Source organism: Spea bombifrons, chromosome 3, assembly GCF_027358695.1.
Source record: "Spea bombifrons isolate aSpeBom1 chromosome 3, aSpeBom1.2.pri, whole genome shotgun sequence".
Lineage (NCBI taxonomy): Eukaryota > Metazoa > Chordata > Amphibia > Anura > Pelobatidae > Spea > Spea bombifrons.
Genome location: NC_071089.1, coordinates 3,728,595 through 3,747,607, shown reverse-complemented (window position 1 = coordinate 3,747,607; position 19,013 = coordinate 3,728,595). Strand labels below are relative to the sequence as shown.

The following is a 19,013-nucleotide window of genomic DNA, read 5'->3' as shown; positions in this document are numbered from 1 at the left end:
TAAAGTACTTACTTGACCTAGAAGCTGCAGCCCTGCTCGACAAGCTGCGACTATTCTTGCCCCTTATTGGCTGCTTCAACCAGCCAATCTGTGTCAGGAAAGTCTTCCCATTCAAATCAGTGGGAGTCCTTTTCATACACGCCCAAGAGGATCTAAACGGACCCCCCCCCCGCCTCGCGTCGGTGTGTCTTCCACGCCGTTGTTGGAGATGACTGGAGGTGAGTAGTTGTGTTTAGCCAACCACATCTGCTGAAGGACATTAAGCTGGGAGGAGTGTGAGGGGGCAAACGCATAAAGGGGGGGAGGGGATTCTGCACAACCCCCCCATTTGCAAAATCGACAAGAAAATTTAAAGGGACCACGCAGCTATCCTACGCATACCGTGGCTGGAGCGCCCCTTTAATCAGAGGTGTTATTTACATCATAAAGCGATTAGGTCACATTCCACAATTATCTTTACTGTGTTTGACATTTTTTTTCTTCAATGTTAATTAAATGTCCTTGGTGAGATCTTCAGATTTTATTAACATTTTTAGTGATTTTTTTTTTTTCCAAAAACACAAATTGTCACTTCCATGATTTCCTTCAGGAAATGGGTTTTGTAGAAAATATATTCTGTTTTTTTTCAGAATATAAACTAAACCAACTTTTGAAAGCAAATATTAAGGGGTGGAGGTTTGCCAACGTATGATTTCATTGAGAATAAGAGACGTCGGTATTTCGAGGGGCGAGAACAAAAACATACAAAAACACAGAATAGTCATTTAATCAAAAAAAAAAAGAGTCCTGTCGGCTCCAGTCCATCATTTTTACATTTTCTTCATCTTTTTCTTGGGGTGCTGATTGAAGACTGGGGACGACCCCATCAGACTGTCAGGAGAATGCGAGCCATAGCTGCCATCTGTCCCGTTGGGGCTCACCGGAAGGGCAGAATCGCTCATGCCCGACATGGGCTCCTCGAACACGTCGTTGCCAAGCACGCTATGCCCGACGACGTTCGCCTCCTCGCTTTCCTGGGGTTCCATTTTCACCTGAGCCAGGCTCCACAGGGGCGAGGTGTTAACGTCAGATCCTGCAAAACATAAAAGCACGTTAGGAAAAAGGGTGGCACGGCAAACCCACGCTCTGCTGACCCGGCCGCGGAACGGCCCGGAAGGTCCAAATTACCAGTAGCCTGTCCCGGCTCCCCTGGGGCACCGCTTTACGAGGTCATGCAGCTGAGCAACATAATGATGTCAGAGGCACAGATAAGTCTACACCCCTTTCCATTAGAAAGATAGACGTGCAGACCCCTTGGGGACGATGGGAGATCTGGGGGGGGTTTAAAATGTGGCAAGGGACCTAAAAAAAGTGCCCCCCCCCCGCAGTCCCACCTCTTCCATGGTGTAGACTGACTACAACAGGGCAGAAGACCACCTGGTGACCGTTATCCTTCACCCACTCATCCAGTTAAAAGTTCCAAGGTTGAATAACGTTTTCGAGGCAAACGGATCTTTCCGACGGGAGAATTCTAAGGATTTACAGCCCTTCCTGCAAAAACCATGCTGCAGAAGTTTACTTTGGGTGGTGGAACAGCCTCCCAGCAGAGGTGGTAGAGGGTAATACAGTAAGGGTATTAAACATGCATGGGATAGACATACGGCTCCTGAATCTAAGACGAGACCAACGACTCATTAAGGTTTGAGTCGTTACAGCCGGCCGTATAAAAGAGGATTCCGGAATAAATAAATATTCGGAGCGGTGTAAGGCATGGAGGGGGTCGCGCATGGAAGATTGTTCTAATGGGGGGGGGGGAATAAGCGGAGAGTTGGGAGCTTGCGGCGAATCCCCAGCAGGTATCCACGTGGGAAAAGGTTAAGCCGCACTCCGGAGGAGGTGGTCCCGCATCTACAAGCGATCGTTAGATTAGTCGGCATTACGGCTCGTAAATAAAGAGCATTTCTATTTCGCTCTAATCCAATAACAGCGGGGGCCGCGGCCTTTTTCCCAAATCAAAGCTTATCAGCGGAGAGGAGCGTTTCAGGCGATCGACGATCAGCCCGAGAGCCCTTCACGCCATTTACGCCTCGGAATTCATCAGCCGGTCGCAACGGCAGCGGAGAAATATTTCGGAAAAAAAACGAAAACAGTTCCGCGAGCTGATTGAAAAGCAAATTGATTTCAACTTCAATCCACTTTCGAGGACAAATAAGTGGGTTTGCATAGTAATTCCAGCCGAGCATCATTTGGGCTTAATAGCAGGCTTTCCAGCGGTGGACGTGCGCGGCGCTGCGCATGTAATAATGCTAATAGTCATGGGGGGGTAATAACGTGGTGACGTTACACAGAGATAATGCGGCTATCGCTTCTGGGATTGCTGTTAGAAAGAGTATTATCCCCCGAAACCCAGACAAATCCTTACGGGGGGAGCGGAAAACAACAACAAGACGGCCCAGGAGCCAACCGAGCGCATGGAGGAAGTTAGTGGAATATGGATGGGGGGGGTCAGGTCTGGAGGATTACAGCATAAACAACTCGGAACGTTAGGTAAATGGGGAATTTCAATGAGAAAAAAAAAACCCCAGCGCTGTATACAGTAATATAACCCTTAGCACTGTATACAGTAATATAACCCCCAGCACTGTATACAGTAATATAACCCCCAGCACTGTATACAGTAATATAACCCCCCAGCGCTGTATACAGTAATATAACCCCCAGCGCTGTATACAGTAATATAACCCCCAGCGCTGTATACAGTAATATAACCCCCAACGCTGTATACAGTAATATAACCCCCAGTGCTGTATACAGTAATATAACCCCCAGCGCTGTATACAGTAATATAACCCCCAACGCTGTATACGGTAATATAACCCCCAGTGCTGTATACAGTAATATAACCCCCAGCGCTGTATACAGTAATATAACCCCAGCGCTGTATACAGTAATATAACCCCCAGCACTGTATACAGTAATATAACCCCCAGCACTGTATACAGTAATATAACCCCCAACGCTGTATACAGTAATATAACCCCCAGTGCTGTATACAGTAATATAACCCCCAGCGCTGTATACGGTAATATAACCCCCAACGCTGTATACGGTAATATAACCCCCAGCGCTGTATACAGTAATATAACCCCCAGCGCTGTATACAGTAATATAACCCCCAGCGCTGTATACAGTAATATAACCCCCAGCGCTGTATACAGTAATATAACCCCCAGCGCTGTATACAGTAATATAACCCCCAGCGCTGTATACAGTAATACCCCCCCAGCGCTGTATACAGTAATATAACCCCCAGCGCTGTATACAGTAATATAACCCCCCAGCACTGTATACAATAATATAACTCCCCAGCACTGTATACAGTAATATAACCCCCAGTGCTGTATACAGTAATATAACCCCCCAGCGCTGTATACAGTAATATAACCCCCAGCGCTGTATACAGTAATATAACCCCCAGCGCTGTATACAGTAATATAACCCCCAGCGCTGTATACAGTAATATAACCCCCAGCGCTGTATACAGTAATATAACTCCCCAGCACTGTATACAGTAATATAACCCCCAGCGCTGTATACAGTAATATAACCCCCCAGCGCTGTATACAGTAATATAACCCCCAACGCTGTATACGGTAATATAACCCCCAGTGCTGTATACAGTAATATAACCCCCAGCGCTGTATACAGTAATATCACCCCCCAGCGCTGTATACAGTAATATATAACCCCCAGCGCTGTATACAGTAATATAACCCCCAACGCTGTATACAGTAATATAACCCCCAGTGCTGTATACAGTAATATAACCCCCAGCGCTGTATACAGTAATATAACCCCCCAGTGCTGTATACAGTAATAACAGCGTCTGGCTGGGTGATTAAGACTGAGTCATACTGTGAATCACCACCATCAGGGGGTACAACCAGTACTCGTGTCTCTTGCTCTCTGATTGGCTGAAAACACCATCACAATTCAACCTAACTGGCTGAAAACACTAGAAGAAGCATAGGACGGGATGATGGGATTTGCAACGAGAGGAACAACGTGATTGGACTCGGGAGCCCAGACTTTGGACTCTAAGATCTCCGATGGCCGCCCTGACCCATGACGCGTATGCAGCCGCATGACGGCCTGCACGCTCCGCTGCCACACAGCAGGTGTGTTTTATGCGCAGGGCTCAGGGGGATTGAACTGCGTGTCCGACGATTTCTACAAGAAAGGGCTATTGATTTTTTCCTACTTTCTCTAATACCCGGCGAGCGCCGACACCTTTAGCAGTAAGTCAGCGTCATTTTCTTCGAAGGTCTGCCATAAATTGCAATGCGGATGTAGCAGGCAGCTGACACCCCCCCCAGGGAGGCTCGGACCCTCTTGGGGGGGTGGGGTGGGGGGGTTTATTGGCTCTTTGAATCTTGTCAGGCGGCTGGGATTTATAATTACCGCTATTGATGCTCTCATCACTCAGCAAGGCTTCTCACCTGCGCATGTTGGTATCCGAAACAATTAGTAAGCGCGGAAAAGAAAAGTGGATTTATGCTTAATGATTAAACGCGGTGTTACATTTTGGTCATCGAATGGCAGGTAAATTCAACAAATGGGATTATTTAGGAAAAAAATCAATAATATAAAATTAGCTAAAATGACGACTCGGAAATTGGTATTATTGCCAATTCATTGATCCTGCTGATTGGATCGGGCCGTCGGTTGCTAGGGCGATAAGACTACTTTTCAACTTTTGCAACGAGCAAATGCAGAAATTGGATATTTGATCCAATTCTAATAAAGTCTGCAAGCAGATTTCAGGGGGCATCCAGCATGCATTTAAAAGGGGGGGGGGCATTTGAAAGTATCTCCCTCATTTTACATGAATTATGTACAAAGGGGATTAACCAGGTGGGGTCTATAACCCAAGTCTTCAATAATCTGATTTAAAAAAATAATACCCCAAACAAATACACTATCCGTGTTGATTAATCACAGCCACAGAAAGACTTTTCTACCAATGGCGGCGTAGATCTATGTTCTAGGACACAAACGACAGAGAGAGATAACGTGTTAAACGTGACACAGTCGTGGAATCTGTTCCTTACCCGACGGCTGAGGTGAAGAATCGACTTCCATATTAGAGGAAAATCTCTCGCTCTGAGCGCCCAGGACCCCCACCGGCAAAGACTGGTCCCCGTTCGCCAGGTCCCCCTCCAGCTCCTCGTTGATGGGGAACGTGATGTCCGTGACAGGTTCCTCCTTAATCTTCATGGGTTTAGCGTCTTCAGACACTCGTTCCGGGTGCACTATCTTGTCATACTCCTCCGACAGCTGCTTGCTGACCTGTACCAAAAAGCACAGAATATCGGCTATTATAATATATATATATTTTATAAGAAGTTTATGCATAAAAGGTGAGAAGACAAGAAAAGGCAGAAAATTATACTTTCCGCCCCAAAACCCTTACCTGGAAACCTGTATTCCTACAGCGGGTTTGCGTTGTGATATCAGAGAGCGGATATTTTTTTTTATTTTAAATCCCATGATATATTACACATGAGATATGATAATTAATGTTCACATGCATGTAATCTCTGATTGCAGGGATGAATGTCAGGGCTCTGTTGCTAAGCAGCACCAGTACCTCACGCAGCTCCTTTTTCTCACTTATCTGGTAATATAAATTACGTTCCTCCATTTGGATGGAAAAGAGCCATTAAATCTTCTGATACTGCAGCAAGCCTCTGAATTTACTAACCAATAAGCACTTCACATTTCTGCAATTGTCAGCCATGTGATTTTGTACACGACTTTCCCGGCTCAACCACACTGAGCTGATGCTTTATGGCAACGCTAATGCAGTCCGTTCCTCCATTGACTTTCATCAGTCAGAGAGTTCAACTGGGTGATTAAGACTGAGCCATTCTATTGTTCCCCACATGCAGTATGATAAGGAGTTGCGGTGTTTAGTAGATCGGGGATCAGATAACAGAGCGAGAACTCATATGCAGCTGCCTGAAAACATTATATTATGGGGCAAAAATGTACAACAGGCTTAAAAAAAAGGAATGTATTATATATACCTATTTATTTTTAATCTGAAACTAGGAATAAAACAAGTTTGTGGAGTAGAATTATCTAAGTATTGGAAAACTTCTTAAACCATTTTAAGAGAAATGTTATCAGTCAATGAATGTAAAGTTGTGGCTTTCCATGTGTAATAGCATGTTTATCTCACCTGTAACATGTATGTGTGGTAATCCTTGATGCGGTGCTGCCAGAACTTCTGCAGGGATAAGACACTGCCGATGCCCATCTCGTGGAAAACCTGCTCCATGACATCGGGGAACGGGGTCTGCCCAAGCCTCGCCTCTCGGTCCACGTTGTACCTCAGCATCTTGGTAAATTTTAGGCAGTACTCCTGCGCAATGTCGGTGAGGGTCTCCAGGACGCTCTCGTTGGCCGTTTCAAACCCAGCATGTGCTAAGATGGTGGCAACGGACTGGTACATGAGCTGGCGGCAAGAGTTATAACTCAGCTCAGTGACCGGCTCTCCTTTCCCTCTGCGCAAAAGAGACTTCGAAATTTCAGTCGAAAGGGTTAAAATAAAACATAATATAGAATTCAGTCCTTACTAGATCAGGCCACAAAGAAGCTTTAACCCCTTAACGACAAAGCCCATACATGTACAGGCTCACAACGCACTGTCCTTAATGGGTTAAACTGTGTACCCGGAAAAAACTGAACATGACAGACCTCCAACCTTACCCAGTCCGTGTCTTAGACTCAGATAATTCCCTTACTGGATGAACCTCTACCACCTCTCTGGAAAGGCTGTTCCATCTATCAACCATCTTCACAGGGAAGAAATATTTTGTAACACCAAACCTAAGCCTCTGACACCAGTATTAAGCCGTGGTCTCTTGCCCTGATATGATATTTCGCACCTATAGTTTGTATAGAATGCCACAGCCTATACTGACAGTCAGGCGCCATGATCTACCTGTAGAAGTCGCTCTCGGGGTCACTGTGTCGTAGCTGGAATGGCAGCTTGGGGATCTTGCAGTCCTGCGGCAACAAGTCATCGGGAAGCACAGGGGAGGTGGGCCGGTGCGGCAGGGGCTCGCTCTCTTCCACCTTTATGCCTTCAGCCTGCTGCTGGTTCGGAGCCTGCGCGGAGGCAATCAAGCTGCGCAGTCTGCGGTTGTGCTGGATTAACTGGATGGTGTGAATGGTCAGGCTGCAGGGTTCGGAGGGGATATCCAGCATGGTGGTGGGTCTGGGTTTGTTGGCCGACGGCTGGTGTAGAGGAGGCTCCTGCATTTCCACCGTACGGAACTCCCTCTGCAGCAGGTCAAAGGAGCTCCGGTTGGCCTGTCCCGAAGACACGGGAATCTCTCCCCAATATCGCATCATTTTTAGCGCGGCGCTGGTTGGCTTCAACAAGAACTGGGCGGCATTCAGAGGCAGGAGGGCTACCAGGTCACCCTACGGGAGACGGCACGGTGGGGCTCTCATCAGCCATGGTCTTCACGCAAAGCGGGTTCCAATCAAACGCTGCGTTTGTGGTATTTATCCGCACGTCTCCTTAGCCTGAAAGAAGAAAAAGAATAAAATGATAAACTTTATTAAAAGGGAGCAACCAGCAAAAAAAAAAACTATATATTTTTTTAAAATACTGTTAAATAAAGAAACGATTGTTTAAGTCTGTTGGCTGAACATATTGAGGGACGCCGGCTACCCCTGCTCTGCATGAACACCCAGACCTTTTACATACACCCGTTCTAACCCCTATTCAACCGTGGTGTCAGCAAAATACCCCCTCCTGCCAAGTTTACCGGTTAGGGGCCGGTATACAGCGGGGTGCACAGTATATACACTGAGCATTTCCAAAGGACTTTGCTCACAACACATATTTACATCATTAACAACAAGCAGACCCAACTTACATCAGCCTTTCGTATAACCGAACATGATGTAAGTGTGAGGGCCTCCTGCGTTTGCTATGACTGCCTTGTAATAAACACCGTTTCCGGGTGTGCAGGGGTTAAACGGCAACCCTAACGCCACATAATGCACGGAAAGGACCTTGGACCTCTCCGTGCGCCGTAACTCGGATACCCAGCCCGGCCGTAAACCACCTCCTAGCCCCTGAATCAGACATACAGCTCAGCGTACTCACAGCTACCATCCCGGCACGGGGCGCACTGGCAGTGACGCAGTCAGCGAGCGTCGGCATGACACCGGAAGCTTTGCTTCTTCCCGCACTTCCGGTCGGTGTTTGGCAGGCGTCTGACGGCGTGGGGGTTCGGGGATCTGAGGATCCAGCGAGGTTGTGACGGTGGCGCTGGACCCATGGAGGCCACTCGGTTTAGCCCCGATAGCGGGGAAGGGCCCCGTGATCCCGGGGGCCCGGCCTTGGAGACCGGGAGCGATGCCGGGGCCGCTAGGTCCAGCTGCTTTTCCCAAGATGGGGTCCATGATTCAGGGGCCAATCAGGGTTCCGGGAATTCCAGTCCAAGGGCCCCTGAGGCCCCCACCACTCCAGAGGCCAGCGCCAGGAATCCAGGGGCCAGCAGCTGCGAGGGCTCCAGGGACAATAAGAGCCCCGGGTGTTCTGGGGCCAAGAGCAATGGGAAGCCCAGGGATTCGAGGGCCAGCACCAGTGAGGAGCTTGGGGTTCCCCAGCATGAGACCAATGAGACCCCCGATTCTTCAAGCCCCAGCAGCAAACAGCAATGGGCTACCTCGTCCATTGGCACCAAGAGCCCACATGCTTCCGCATCCTGTGGGGCAGAGGGGCCCCCATCCAGCCTCAGTGGGAATGACACCAAGGTTGCTTATGGCACCAGTTGCTCCGAGGAACCCAGTTCCAATGGGACCAGCGATGGTACGGGCCCCTATGCTGCCAGGACCAGTCCCACCCAGGAACTCACTGCCACGGACAACAACCCCCGTCCCAGCCCCGGTGATGGTGGGGATGGGTCCATTGGGGCCAGGGGTGGCACCGTGGAGGGGCCAGATGGTTCAAGGATCACAGAACCCTTTAAAAAACCCACCCTTCCTGCACGCTCCGGTGGGAATGAAAAGACCGTGGAGCCGAGAGACAAATCAACAAGCTCCCCGTCACCCGCTCCTTCCGTCGGGGAAACGTCCCAGGATGTCAGCCACAGGCTTCCCTCTGATGCCTACAGAACCAGCCCTGCCATTCCCTATCGGGAGCCTCCGTGGTCCGGCAGGCCCAAGGCCCTTTACACCCTGGAGATGCTGAAGGGTGGCAGTATCGTATCTACCAAAAACCTCGATGAACTGAACTGGCTTGTAATTGGCCGGCTTCCTGGTTGCCATATCTCACTGGAGCACCCGTCTGTTTCCCGGTACCACGCTGTTCTGCAGTACCGCCATGTTCCCGGCTCTGAACCAGACCAGGAACCGGGTTTCTATATCTATGACTTGGGTAGCACTCACGGGACGTTCTTAAACAAGCAGAGAGTCCAGCCCAAGACGTACTGTCGCTTTCGCGTGGGGCATGTGCTAAAATTTGGAGGCAGCACGCGGCTTTTCATATTGCAGGTAAAGTTCATGTTACTTTTACAAACGTATATGAATCCCTAGGTGACGTCTATTCTGCGAGAGTTACCATGAAAAGTCCCGTTATTTTCAGTAGAACTGCTTTCCTGCCACTGATTGGCTGGGTCAAACAGCCAATCGGTGTAGAGAAAAGTCGGACCATGGACGATGATGGTAATGTCAGCAGCAGGGCCCTGTATAATGCATAGGTAAATTGGTGAGGTTTGTTCACTCGCAGGAATGTGCAAGATGCTGGGCCAGCTCAGAAGCTCTTGCTGAAGAAGACCTGACCGTGTTTGGCCCACAACTGTCCCTCTGGGGAATAAACTCCCTAGGGCATACGATGACTGCAGCCTCCCTTTAAAGGACATACTCCATGTAGACAGTCTAAATATTTATTTCTGTCCCCAATTTCTAGGGTCCAGAAGACGACCAAGAACCTGAGAGCGAGCTGACAGTCACTCAGATAAAGGAGGCGCGCAGGCAGAGAGAAATCCTGCAGAAGAAAATGCTGGGAGACGACTCCGATGAAGACGAAGAGGAAAAGGAGAAGAAGCCCGAGCCGGGAGGGTCAGGGCAGGAGGAAGGGTGCACGTGGGGATTAGGTAAGATACCGTGACCGATTCACAAGGTTTCCTCTTAAAGCAATGTTTCCGTCTCACGGGCCGGACGTTCATAACGGCTCTCTTTTGTGTCGCAGGTGAGGACGCGCTTGAGGAGGACAATGACGAAAATCCAATCGCTATGGAGTTTCAGGAAGACAGGGAGGCTCTTTACTTGGATAATCCTAAGAAAACATTACAGGGTTTCTTCGACAGAGAAGGTTAGTGTATACGAGGGGGCAAGAGCCTGCGCCGTGGGGGCTTGTTTGCCGCAAGCTTACCATTCAACGCAATCCACACACAGCAGAGATCAGTTTCGTACCTCGTTCAAGTGTTTAAGAGTTTTGCAAAATACTAGAACTACCGACGGTTCTCATGGCAACATAAAAGCACGCGTGTGACCCATTTCCTGATTCGCGTGTCTGTTATTGGGTGCGTGTTTGAAAATATGCTGTTTTACCGCTTATTATCACAGCTCAGCAATTAAAAATATCCTGAAAACCACTGACCTCTCCTGACCTTTCATCTGATCTTGCCAGGTTCCCAGCCGCCAAGTTGAATTTTAAATTTACTTTAGCTTGCAGCAAAGCAGCTTATTTTATCCTAAAATACCAGAATTCCAGTATATAGCTATAGGGTGGTAAATAAGTGGAACAGCCTCCCAGCAGAGGTGGTAGAGGGTATTAAACACGCATGGGATAGACATACGGCTCCTGAATCTAAGACGAGACCAACGACTGATTAAGGTTTGAGTCTTTACAGCAGGAGAAACGGGCGTGATGGGTCGTGTCTGCTGCCAAATGCAGACAGCGGTGGCTGTCGTCGGTGCCGTGTCTAACGCTCCTATGTCTTTTTTCCTTTCTCTCCAGGCGAGGAGCTGGAGTTTGAGTATGAAGAGCGCGGCGTTTCGATTTGGCTCTGCCGGATAAGGTAAAAGAGTAATCTGTATTCCTAAACTGTAGCGGCCGTTGAGTTAATGCGGTTTTTCTTTAGCCTGCAGAATTTCCAGCTATCTTCGAACTTCTTTCTCTACTTGTATATAGATTTTTTTGTTTCGCTTGTCTTTCTGTTCACTGTTTGCGCTTTAGTCGGCACATTAAATGCATTCGTTTTTTTCATACACGTTACACCTACTTGGAGTTGTGAGATCAGATCCTTTACCGGGACTAAACTGTACGGCGTTTATTTGGCACGGAGATGTCTTCTAATCACTCGCTATCTCTCTGACCACGAAACGCGCAGGTTGCCAGCCGACGATTCCGCGGGGAAGCAGCTTGTGGCAGAGGCTGTCCATACGGGGAAGAAAAAAGATGCGGCCGCGATGTGCGCCCTAGAAGCCTGTCGCATGCTGGACATGAGGGGCCTGCTGAGACAAGAGGCAGGTGAGTGTTACCCCTCCGGTGCTACGTTCACCAGATCTAATCGAGCCTCGCGATGGGTAGTTACCAAGTGTCCCAAGTTAAGGTGTCTCCTTTTGAAAGCTGGGGCCCCCCCGGGCCGTAACATGTAGTCAAAGAAACGCCGGTCAGACGGTTAATGTAGTCGTCGGCTGCACGTTAAATGTCTCGCTGCTTCCAGTGTCCCGAAAACGAAAATCCAAGCGGTGGGAAGACGAGGATTTCTACGACAGCGACGACGACACTTTCCTGGACCGGACGGGGCTGGTGGAAAAGAAGAGACTCAACCGGATGAAGAAAGCCGGGAAGATCGAGGAGAAACCCGAAACCTATGACTCCTTGGTAAGCAGGCCAGACTTTTTCCAGCCTTTACAATTCCCCCTTTTCATGTTACCCGCGCAAATAACATTTATTTTCTTCACTAGGACAACAGTTTCCCCCTCCTTTTTACGATAGGGCAGATTGAACGTTTATAATATCAGAAAATACAAAATTGGCAATAATATCAGAGCAGGCGTTGGGTCTCGACTACACTGCCGGCAACAAAGGGAATGCCCAAAGTTCTGTTGCTTGCACTATTTACATTTTTTAATTGGCTTATTTTGGGGGAGAATTCCAATAATTGCTTTGGAGCGCCAAGAATATGCGAACCTCTTAACCACTCTCCGCATTTGTTTTTGCCAGGTGGCCAAGTTGGATCTTGTTGATAAGGAGCTTGCGGAGATCGCTGCCAAGCTGAAAACGTCTCAAACGGGTAATTCAGCGCAAACGTCCAGTAAATCTCCTTTCGCCTTAATGCTAAGGGATACAAAGTGCCAAGGTTAAACGGAGAGTAGGGCTTGGAAATATACCTAAGAGTGTGTGTGTATATATATATATATATATGTATATTTTTTTTTTTATGTGCTTTCCTGTCGCAGAGTTCGGTTACTTTCTCCGTTCATGTTATATTTTAACTTTACTCCCCCAGGAACGTCGCAGACCAGCGGACAGGTAGATTCCCTCGATGCTTTCATGACTGAAATCAAAGCAGGCGCTTCGCTCGACGGTGTGACCCGCAAGAAGCTTCACCTGCAGTCATGCGAGCTGAAGAAGGAGCAGCAGCGGCTGAAGGGATTGATCAAGCTTGTGGAGCCCACCAAGCTGCCGGAGCTCAGGTCAGTAACCCCTGCCGGGCGCGAGTCCGGAGACGGGCTGTCCGTAAGCTTCCAGACCCAGAAAGAACCTTCCAACGGGTCCTGTGTATTACAGAGGGCCTGATGTGTTACCGACAGCCGGCTAGCGGAGCGCAGATCATAATGGGAAGACACCCTGTCTGTAGGCTTCATGTTTATGCTGCGGTGGGAATCCGCGGTGGGGCTCTCTGCATGGAGCCGATGTGATATTCAGTAATTCTTTTTAGTACCGCCAACGTTAGTAAGTTTTACATGGCATATTAAGGGAATTCCTCGGAGATTACATCTGTATGAAACGTAATTTGTTTTACTCTTTCTTGCAGACCAGTCACGGAAGAAACCAAGACAAAAAAACCTGCGTTGCCAATGTTTGGGGCCATGAAAGGTGGACGCAAGTTTAAACTCAAAACTGGAACTGTTGGCGTAAGTGAATTGGCTTCCATAACCTTTAGAATGGTAACCGCATACGTGGCCGGCAGTAAATACGCTTTTAGTTCTTTATGGGACTTTTTTAAGGAAAATAATTAGTTTCTGTTATTGGCCTGACCTCTAAGGCTAAAGGATGTTTCCCCAAATCATGTTCCTGGGGGATTAAGGCTTTTTGGGGTGTATTCACTAAACATGGCGTCTGTAAAAGGACAGTATCTCATTGACTTTGCATTGCATTATTAAAGGGCTAACTTGGATGGCCCTGTATAAAATCTATATGCTACCATTCAAAGGTTTGGGGTCACTCAGCTGTTTTCATGGAAAACAAGGACATTTCTGGCTGTGACATAATTACAAAAAGGGGTTTCTATCAATCATTCACCTTTTAAACTTGCTAGGGCTGGCCAGTAATAATTTTTGTGCCAACTTCACATTTTTCTTTAACAAAGATGTTTTCTCGTCCGGGGTCCAAACCACCGCCTTGTCTTATTCCCTGCATTAATTCACTCCACAGAAACTGCCGCCCAAGCGAACCGAGCTCCCGGCCAGCTTTTTTACGACAAAAGATGAAAGTAAAGAGCCAGACGAGGAAGAGGAGGAGGAGGAGGAAGAAGAGGAGGGCATGCAAGTGGAAAGCAAAGAAAGCCGGGCTGCGCAGGACCCTGCAGATGAACCTGCCAGGCATGATGAAGACGATCTCAAAACCGCCACAGACCTAGGAAGCCACTTTCAGCCACCCGCAGGTAATGACAGGATTTATACTTATAAAATAAATATTTTTTTAATTAACCCTCCAGCTAGAGGAATCCCAGGATCTATGCAGCCCGCGCTCACACGTTGCCATTTACATCCAATTATTTAATGCATTTTTTTTCTACTGGCTCCAAATGTGATTCACAAACTGCGTTTCGTGTTTATTTGAAGGAGCCCAAAATTCTGAATTTTGGTTAACTTTTTTTTTTCTGTCCAAAGCTCAGGCGCACTTAATTAAATGAGATGCAGTTATGATTTTTCCCCTCTTTTAATCGTTTTTTTCGGTGATCACCTATTATGTGAAATAAAATCCTGTTGCTCCTGAAATACCTTTTGTTCTACTAAATGCGCTGACTGGGATTAAATGCAGACGTAGAAAACAGAATTAAAATAGGTTAGGAGGTAGGAGAGCACCGCTGGCTCTTCACCGATGATACTTTTGATAAACCTTTATACAGGGTCAGCTTCCCCGCTACCAGCCGTATTACAATGGACAGTCATGGATATATTACTGAAAAGGGGAGATGAAATTAGACATACATCATAAATATATAATATCATTTTTATATTCTTGTTGTGAATAGACACTGTTTGGGAGGATAAATAGTGGAATTATTTGGTTCTTGCAGCTGCCGACACGGAGACGACAGTAACTAAAGAATCCAAGAGCGATTGCAAAGAGGCCGCAGGAGCACGGGATGGCACCAGAATGTCCGGTGAGCTCGTAAATCCGGCTCCAACGCGGTCAGAGCCCGCGCTTTACAGCCATAGAAAGTATTTTGACTTTAGTTATATTGATGCGCCTTTTTTTCTCCTAGAATGTTCCAAGGAAGAGAATAAACCTAAACAGAGGAGAATGCTTGGTCCGAGCCGGGTAAGTCACCGACCTTCTCATTAAAGCTGCTTTATGTGTTCCGGTTTAGTACATTATACATTGTAATGTAATAAAGAATGGCGGCATCCCTTTTCTTTGACTCTGCATCATTAGTTGATTCCTTTTTATTGGACCATAATGGAAAAAAGTGTAACTACGTAAGATTTTGGGACCCTGTGTTTTTTTTTTTGTATTTGTGTGTTTGTGTCTCTCCAAAACACATGTTATTGGCATGCACCTAAAGGGCTTATTTCCTAAGCTATAGCAATAGAAACATATAAAATAATTATAATGAAAACAGTTTCCAGAAACACCCCAAGTTTGGCCCCTGCTGTCTACTAGCTGCTGACAAATATTTAATCCTTTTAAACCCTTTGTGACCAATAATGTACTGCGTACATGAGAAAATGTCCCTAGCAGGACCAGTGATGTACCTACTACGTCATGGGTAAAAATGCCCCTTTGATTGCTCCTATGAGACAGATCATGCAGACTCAACCCCACAATCGCGGGGGCAGCTTCAGCGATGGGGTGCGACCAGCCTCAACCTTACCCCTGCTGCCCGATCACTCAATGGGAGCTATAATGCAGTGTTACCCCTCAAAAAATAATAATAATTCACCCAGCACTGACCAAGACAATGCTGTTGGGATTCATAACCTTTGTTTATCAGATTTATATTTAACAGGGATCTCAAGTTTTAAGAACTACAGCAAAAAAATTAACCATTAAGGGTATATATTTCTTTATTTTTTTTATTTTTTTTTACTATTTCTCAGGGTAAGTTGTGCTAGAGTAAGATACATGCGCTGTCCCACTCTTCTACACACTAGGTGTGAGAGTTTGCGATGTACCGTGTGCTTTTGTCCCCTTTACTCAACCATTTAAACGGAAATATATATTAAGTGTTACTCACCACCCGCTTATTTTCCGCAGCCTCCTAAAAGCCTCGTTTCCCCTAAATATCCTGAGGATGACCCAGATTATTCCGTGTGGACACCTCCTGCAGGTAATTCTCCCCATTATATAACTACTCGTTTCATAAGTTACACAAAATAATGTATTTGTAGAAGGTGATGCCTCGGTCCTTTTTACAAATTACTGCCTTTAACTTTTTTTTTTTGTTGCTTTTTACACAACCGCCGGATGCTTAAAACCTAATAAAATAACATTTAGAAGAAACAGTGGATTTTTTTAAGCAGTGTGCGGACCGAAACCCACAGTTCGTGTTGGCCTTCCAAATTTAGAATATATATATATTTATTTTATCGTATTTTAGCGACCTTTAACAAAAAGTGCTGTGACAAGGGGTGTGCGGGATTTCATTGCGTAAGTCCGCGGGGCAATCTGCAGGAACGTTTCCATTGGTCGATATGAAGCGTTCTCCTATTTTCCCAGAAAGTAGAAATCGGATTCTGTTTGTTTTTAAATCTGATTTCCTAACCAAGGCAGGTCTAAGAGTTTTAAAAATGTGCAATTCCCCGATGCGTCCTGATTCCTGTCCTGCTTCTTTTGCTTCCAGGTCAAACAGGCGATGGAAGGACCCATCTGAATGACAAGTATGGCTACTGATAGCCTCATCATGGAAAACGCTGCCCGCAAACAGAAGATGGAGCCGCCCCGGCTGTCTTATTTATTCTGCGTGCAACTTTTATTGTTTTCGTTGGCGTTTTAACCAAGGCTGGCCAAACTGCGCCAGGATCTGTATCGCGCAGGGTTTCTGCTCCATAAACTCTATCCCGCCGTTTCCGATTGCCCTGGTGGCGTTGTTGCTGGTTTGCAATGCAGAATCCTCGCCTTCGCGATGTTTGTAAAGTGATCTGACCAGCGGAGCACTAACAGCCCATTCTTTAACCCTTGCATTGTCAGAATGGCATTCTCTGCCTCACTCCACCCCTTGGCACTTATGGTGTTAACGCAATGTAACACTTGCAATCACCCAATCTCACGAGCTGTACTTTACGGACTTAAATCAATCTAGAAAAATGATGCATGTGGGGAAAAATGGGTGTTTTCTTAAAGCAATGTTCCTGGCTGCATCCTGTGGGGGGGGGACAAAATAATAAACCGGCAAATAATGTAACCGATATAAGTAGCGCTGAAACATACATATTGATGGTGGTGTCGGAATAACCAGTGAACCCCACAGGGTGGAGTGTATGTGGTCAGTGGCTTGCGATGGCTAAGCTTTGGCACCCCAGATGTTGGATGGCGCTCCCAGTGTTTTTGTTGAGCGTTCCAGTAGTAGTTACCGGTGGATAGAATCCGAACGTAACCAAGAAAAAATAAGACTAAGCTAGCTATTGGCTGAAATGAAAGGCGCCGACACACTCGTAGTTTTCCCATCAGTACGCTGTCCCAACTTTAGCAAACAGACCCCGGTTCCCCACTCAGTACTGATGATCGTATATTACCGGTACGGCCAGCCACCGGTTTTAGTTTTTGTTTTATTTGAGCCACAAGCTTTGCAAGTGAGCGGCTTCTACGCATCCGGTATCAGGCCGCAGGTCAGTTTTTTTTGGGTGGGAATCTTTGGATTTTGGTGTTCAATATGTTTTTGTTTGTTTTTTTCTTTGTTGCCACCTTGTAGGGTTTTGAAGCTGTAAATACTTCTTGTTTCTTAAATAACATTAAAAGCCTTATGACTCGATGTGACTGTATTTTCTCCTGCTTGATATATAACCCTCTCGATTTTATTTAGGTGGGGGAGGGGGGGCCATCATGTTGTGTTCAAAAACTACAAAAAAAAGAATACTAATTATTTCCCGCATTTAGAGTTGATTACAAATAAATGTATTTAAATACTTAGCGGGGTAAAAGCACATCCTTTGAAATCATTGGAAGTGCTTTCAGTGCATGCACTTCGGGGGTCTTAGACAAGCCCCCCCCATGTAACTTTAAAGGGACCAGGCAGCTATTAAATGGCAAATGATGGCTGGGGTGTCCCTTTAAATCAACAAGATGACTCGATAAATCTATTCGTATCAACTATACAGAAGCCCCCTGGAATCGGGCCCTCAAACTACACTGTCAGATAGCGCTGGGCTCTCCTTCAGACTCCCAGTTTACTGAATGCGCTGCACTGGGAGGACTGGAAGTGTTTGTTTGGCTCCCATTAAGGTGTCTGAACACGTAGTCCTTGTTTAGAGCTTCAAAACATTTTCGGATAAAGTTTCTCACTTGGAAATCTCACCAAATAAAATAACTTTATAAGTTTTATGAGATGTTTGAAAGTCTGCTGCCGCTAGAGGTCACTGCGGAGGCCGCATCCAATATATCGATGCCCAGGCAATAAATAAATAACATAAAATCTGCAATCTACGTGTCGTAAATTAAGCAAAATGTCATGTAACTTAATTTGGATGCTGGTAAGAGCACCCGCTGATATTTCATAAAGTACATAAAGCTGTATTGTTATATAGCACCATCGTATTCCATAGCGCTGTACAACAATTGAAGCCCATGGTGCAGTGCTTCCATTATAGAATACAAGAGGTGACATCAACGGTGCCATACCTTTCAGTTATGTGGCCCCATTCCTTCCCCATCAAAAAGCCAGCAGGAGGGCCAGATCTTCTTAATGGTTTACCACCAATGAATGGAAACCACTGAGATCGAGAAGAGATGGTGACCAAACATCCAGCTCACCTTCTCCACCAAAACGTTGAGTGCGCAGGCTGCCGTTATGAAAATGACCTTTGGCCTGCGGACATCCAACATGCAGAGACAGGCGTATCTCTCATCAGATCGAACCAGGGAAGTGCATCAAGGTTGGCCTTATGGCCAGTGAGACACATAGTTCTCTCTCTCATTCTCTCACTCTCTGTAACTCTCTTGGTTTGACTTGGCGTCTCTGGATGAAACCCCGTTTACCCCGGGGTCTTTAGCTCAGTTTTTTCTTTCTCCAGACAGGGGACCAGTGTTAGGCTACCATACACTTGTTCATGCACACACATGTAGTCACACTCGCCCTAACACACTGACGTTCCTTCACTCACTTTCAGAACACTCATTCTCTCGCTCTTCTCTTTTTTCCCTTTCTCTCTTCCCTTTCTTCTATTCTTTTTTTCCTCTCTCTCTTCCCCTGTTCCGGGTCGTCTGACACGCCAGGCAAAATGCTGAATGAATCGACGTGATTTATACAATGTTCTCAAAATACTGAGAAAAATCAAACCGCCAGAAACAAACTTAGTTACGAGCTAAAAATGCCAAACTCCACTTAGTGCCA

General features: G+C 46.6%; 2 protein-coding genes across 2 annotated transcripts; one reads left to right on the top strand and one right to left on the bottom strand.

Moving 5' to 3' along the window:
- Nucleotides 1-367: 367 nt before the first annotated feature.
- On the bottom strand, nucleotides 368-7,521 carry SUPT7L (SPT7 like, STAGA complex subunit gamma). The gene is made up of 4 exons (XM_053459312.1): nucleotides 6,989-7,521; nucleotides 6,224-6,548; nucleotides 5,091-5,328; nucleotides 368-1,072 (listed from the first exon to the last, which is right to left on the bottom strand). Exons 1-4 carry the CDS (start codon nucleotides 7,399-7,401, stop codon nucleotides 810-812), a joined length of 1,239 nt encoding a protein of 412 aa, XP_053315287.1. The 5' UTR covers nucleotides 7,402-7,521; the 3' UTR covers nucleotides 368-809.
- A 436-nt stretch (nucleotides 7,522-7,957) lies between these two features.
- On the top strand, nucleotides 7,958-17,435 carry SLC4A1AP (solute carrier family 4 member 1 adaptor protein). The gene is made up of 15 exons (XM_053459086.1): nucleotides 7,958-7,962; nucleotides 8,274-9,558; nucleotides 9,974-10,160; nucleotides 10,256-10,378; nucleotides 11,027-11,087; nucleotides 11,400-11,539; nucleotides 11,736-11,896; nucleotides 12,239-12,308; nucleotides 12,525-12,711; nucleotides 13,053-13,152; nucleotides 13,673-13,901; nucleotides 14,541-14,627; nucleotides 14,730-14,785; nucleotides 15,722-15,794; nucleotides 16,308-17,435. The coding sequence occupies exons 1-15, from the start codon at nucleotides 7,958-7,960 to the stop codon at nucleotides 16,355-16,357; spliced, it is 2,814 nt and encodes a 937-aa protein (XP_053315061.1). The 3' UTR covers nucleotides 16,358-17,435.
- The last annotated feature ends 1,578 nt before the right edge of the window (nucleotides 17,436-19,013 follow it).

Coding starts and splice junctions, on each gene's coding strand:
- SUPT7L (XM_053459312.1), bottom strand. CDS start 7,401: ATGATGCGATATTGGGGAGAGATTCCCGTGTCTTCGGGACAGGCCAAC. Junction 6,549..6,988: donor CCCGAGAGCGACTTCTACAG/GTAGATCATGGC, acceptor TCTTTTGCGCAG/AGGGAAAGGAGAGCCGGTCA. Junction 5,329..6,223: donor ACCACACATACATGTTACAG/GTGAGATAAACA, acceptor TTTTTGGTACAG/GTCAGCAAGCAGCTGTCGGA.
- SLC4A1AP (XM_053459086.1), top strand. Junction 12,712..13,052: donor ACCAAGCTGCCGGAGCTCAG/GTCAGTAACCCC, acceptor TCTTTCTTGCAG/ACCAGTCACGGAAGAAACCA. Junction 14,786..15,721: donor GAATGCTTGGTCCGAGCCGG/GTAAGTCACCGA, acceptor TATTTTCCGCAG/CCTCCTAAAAGCCTCGTTTC.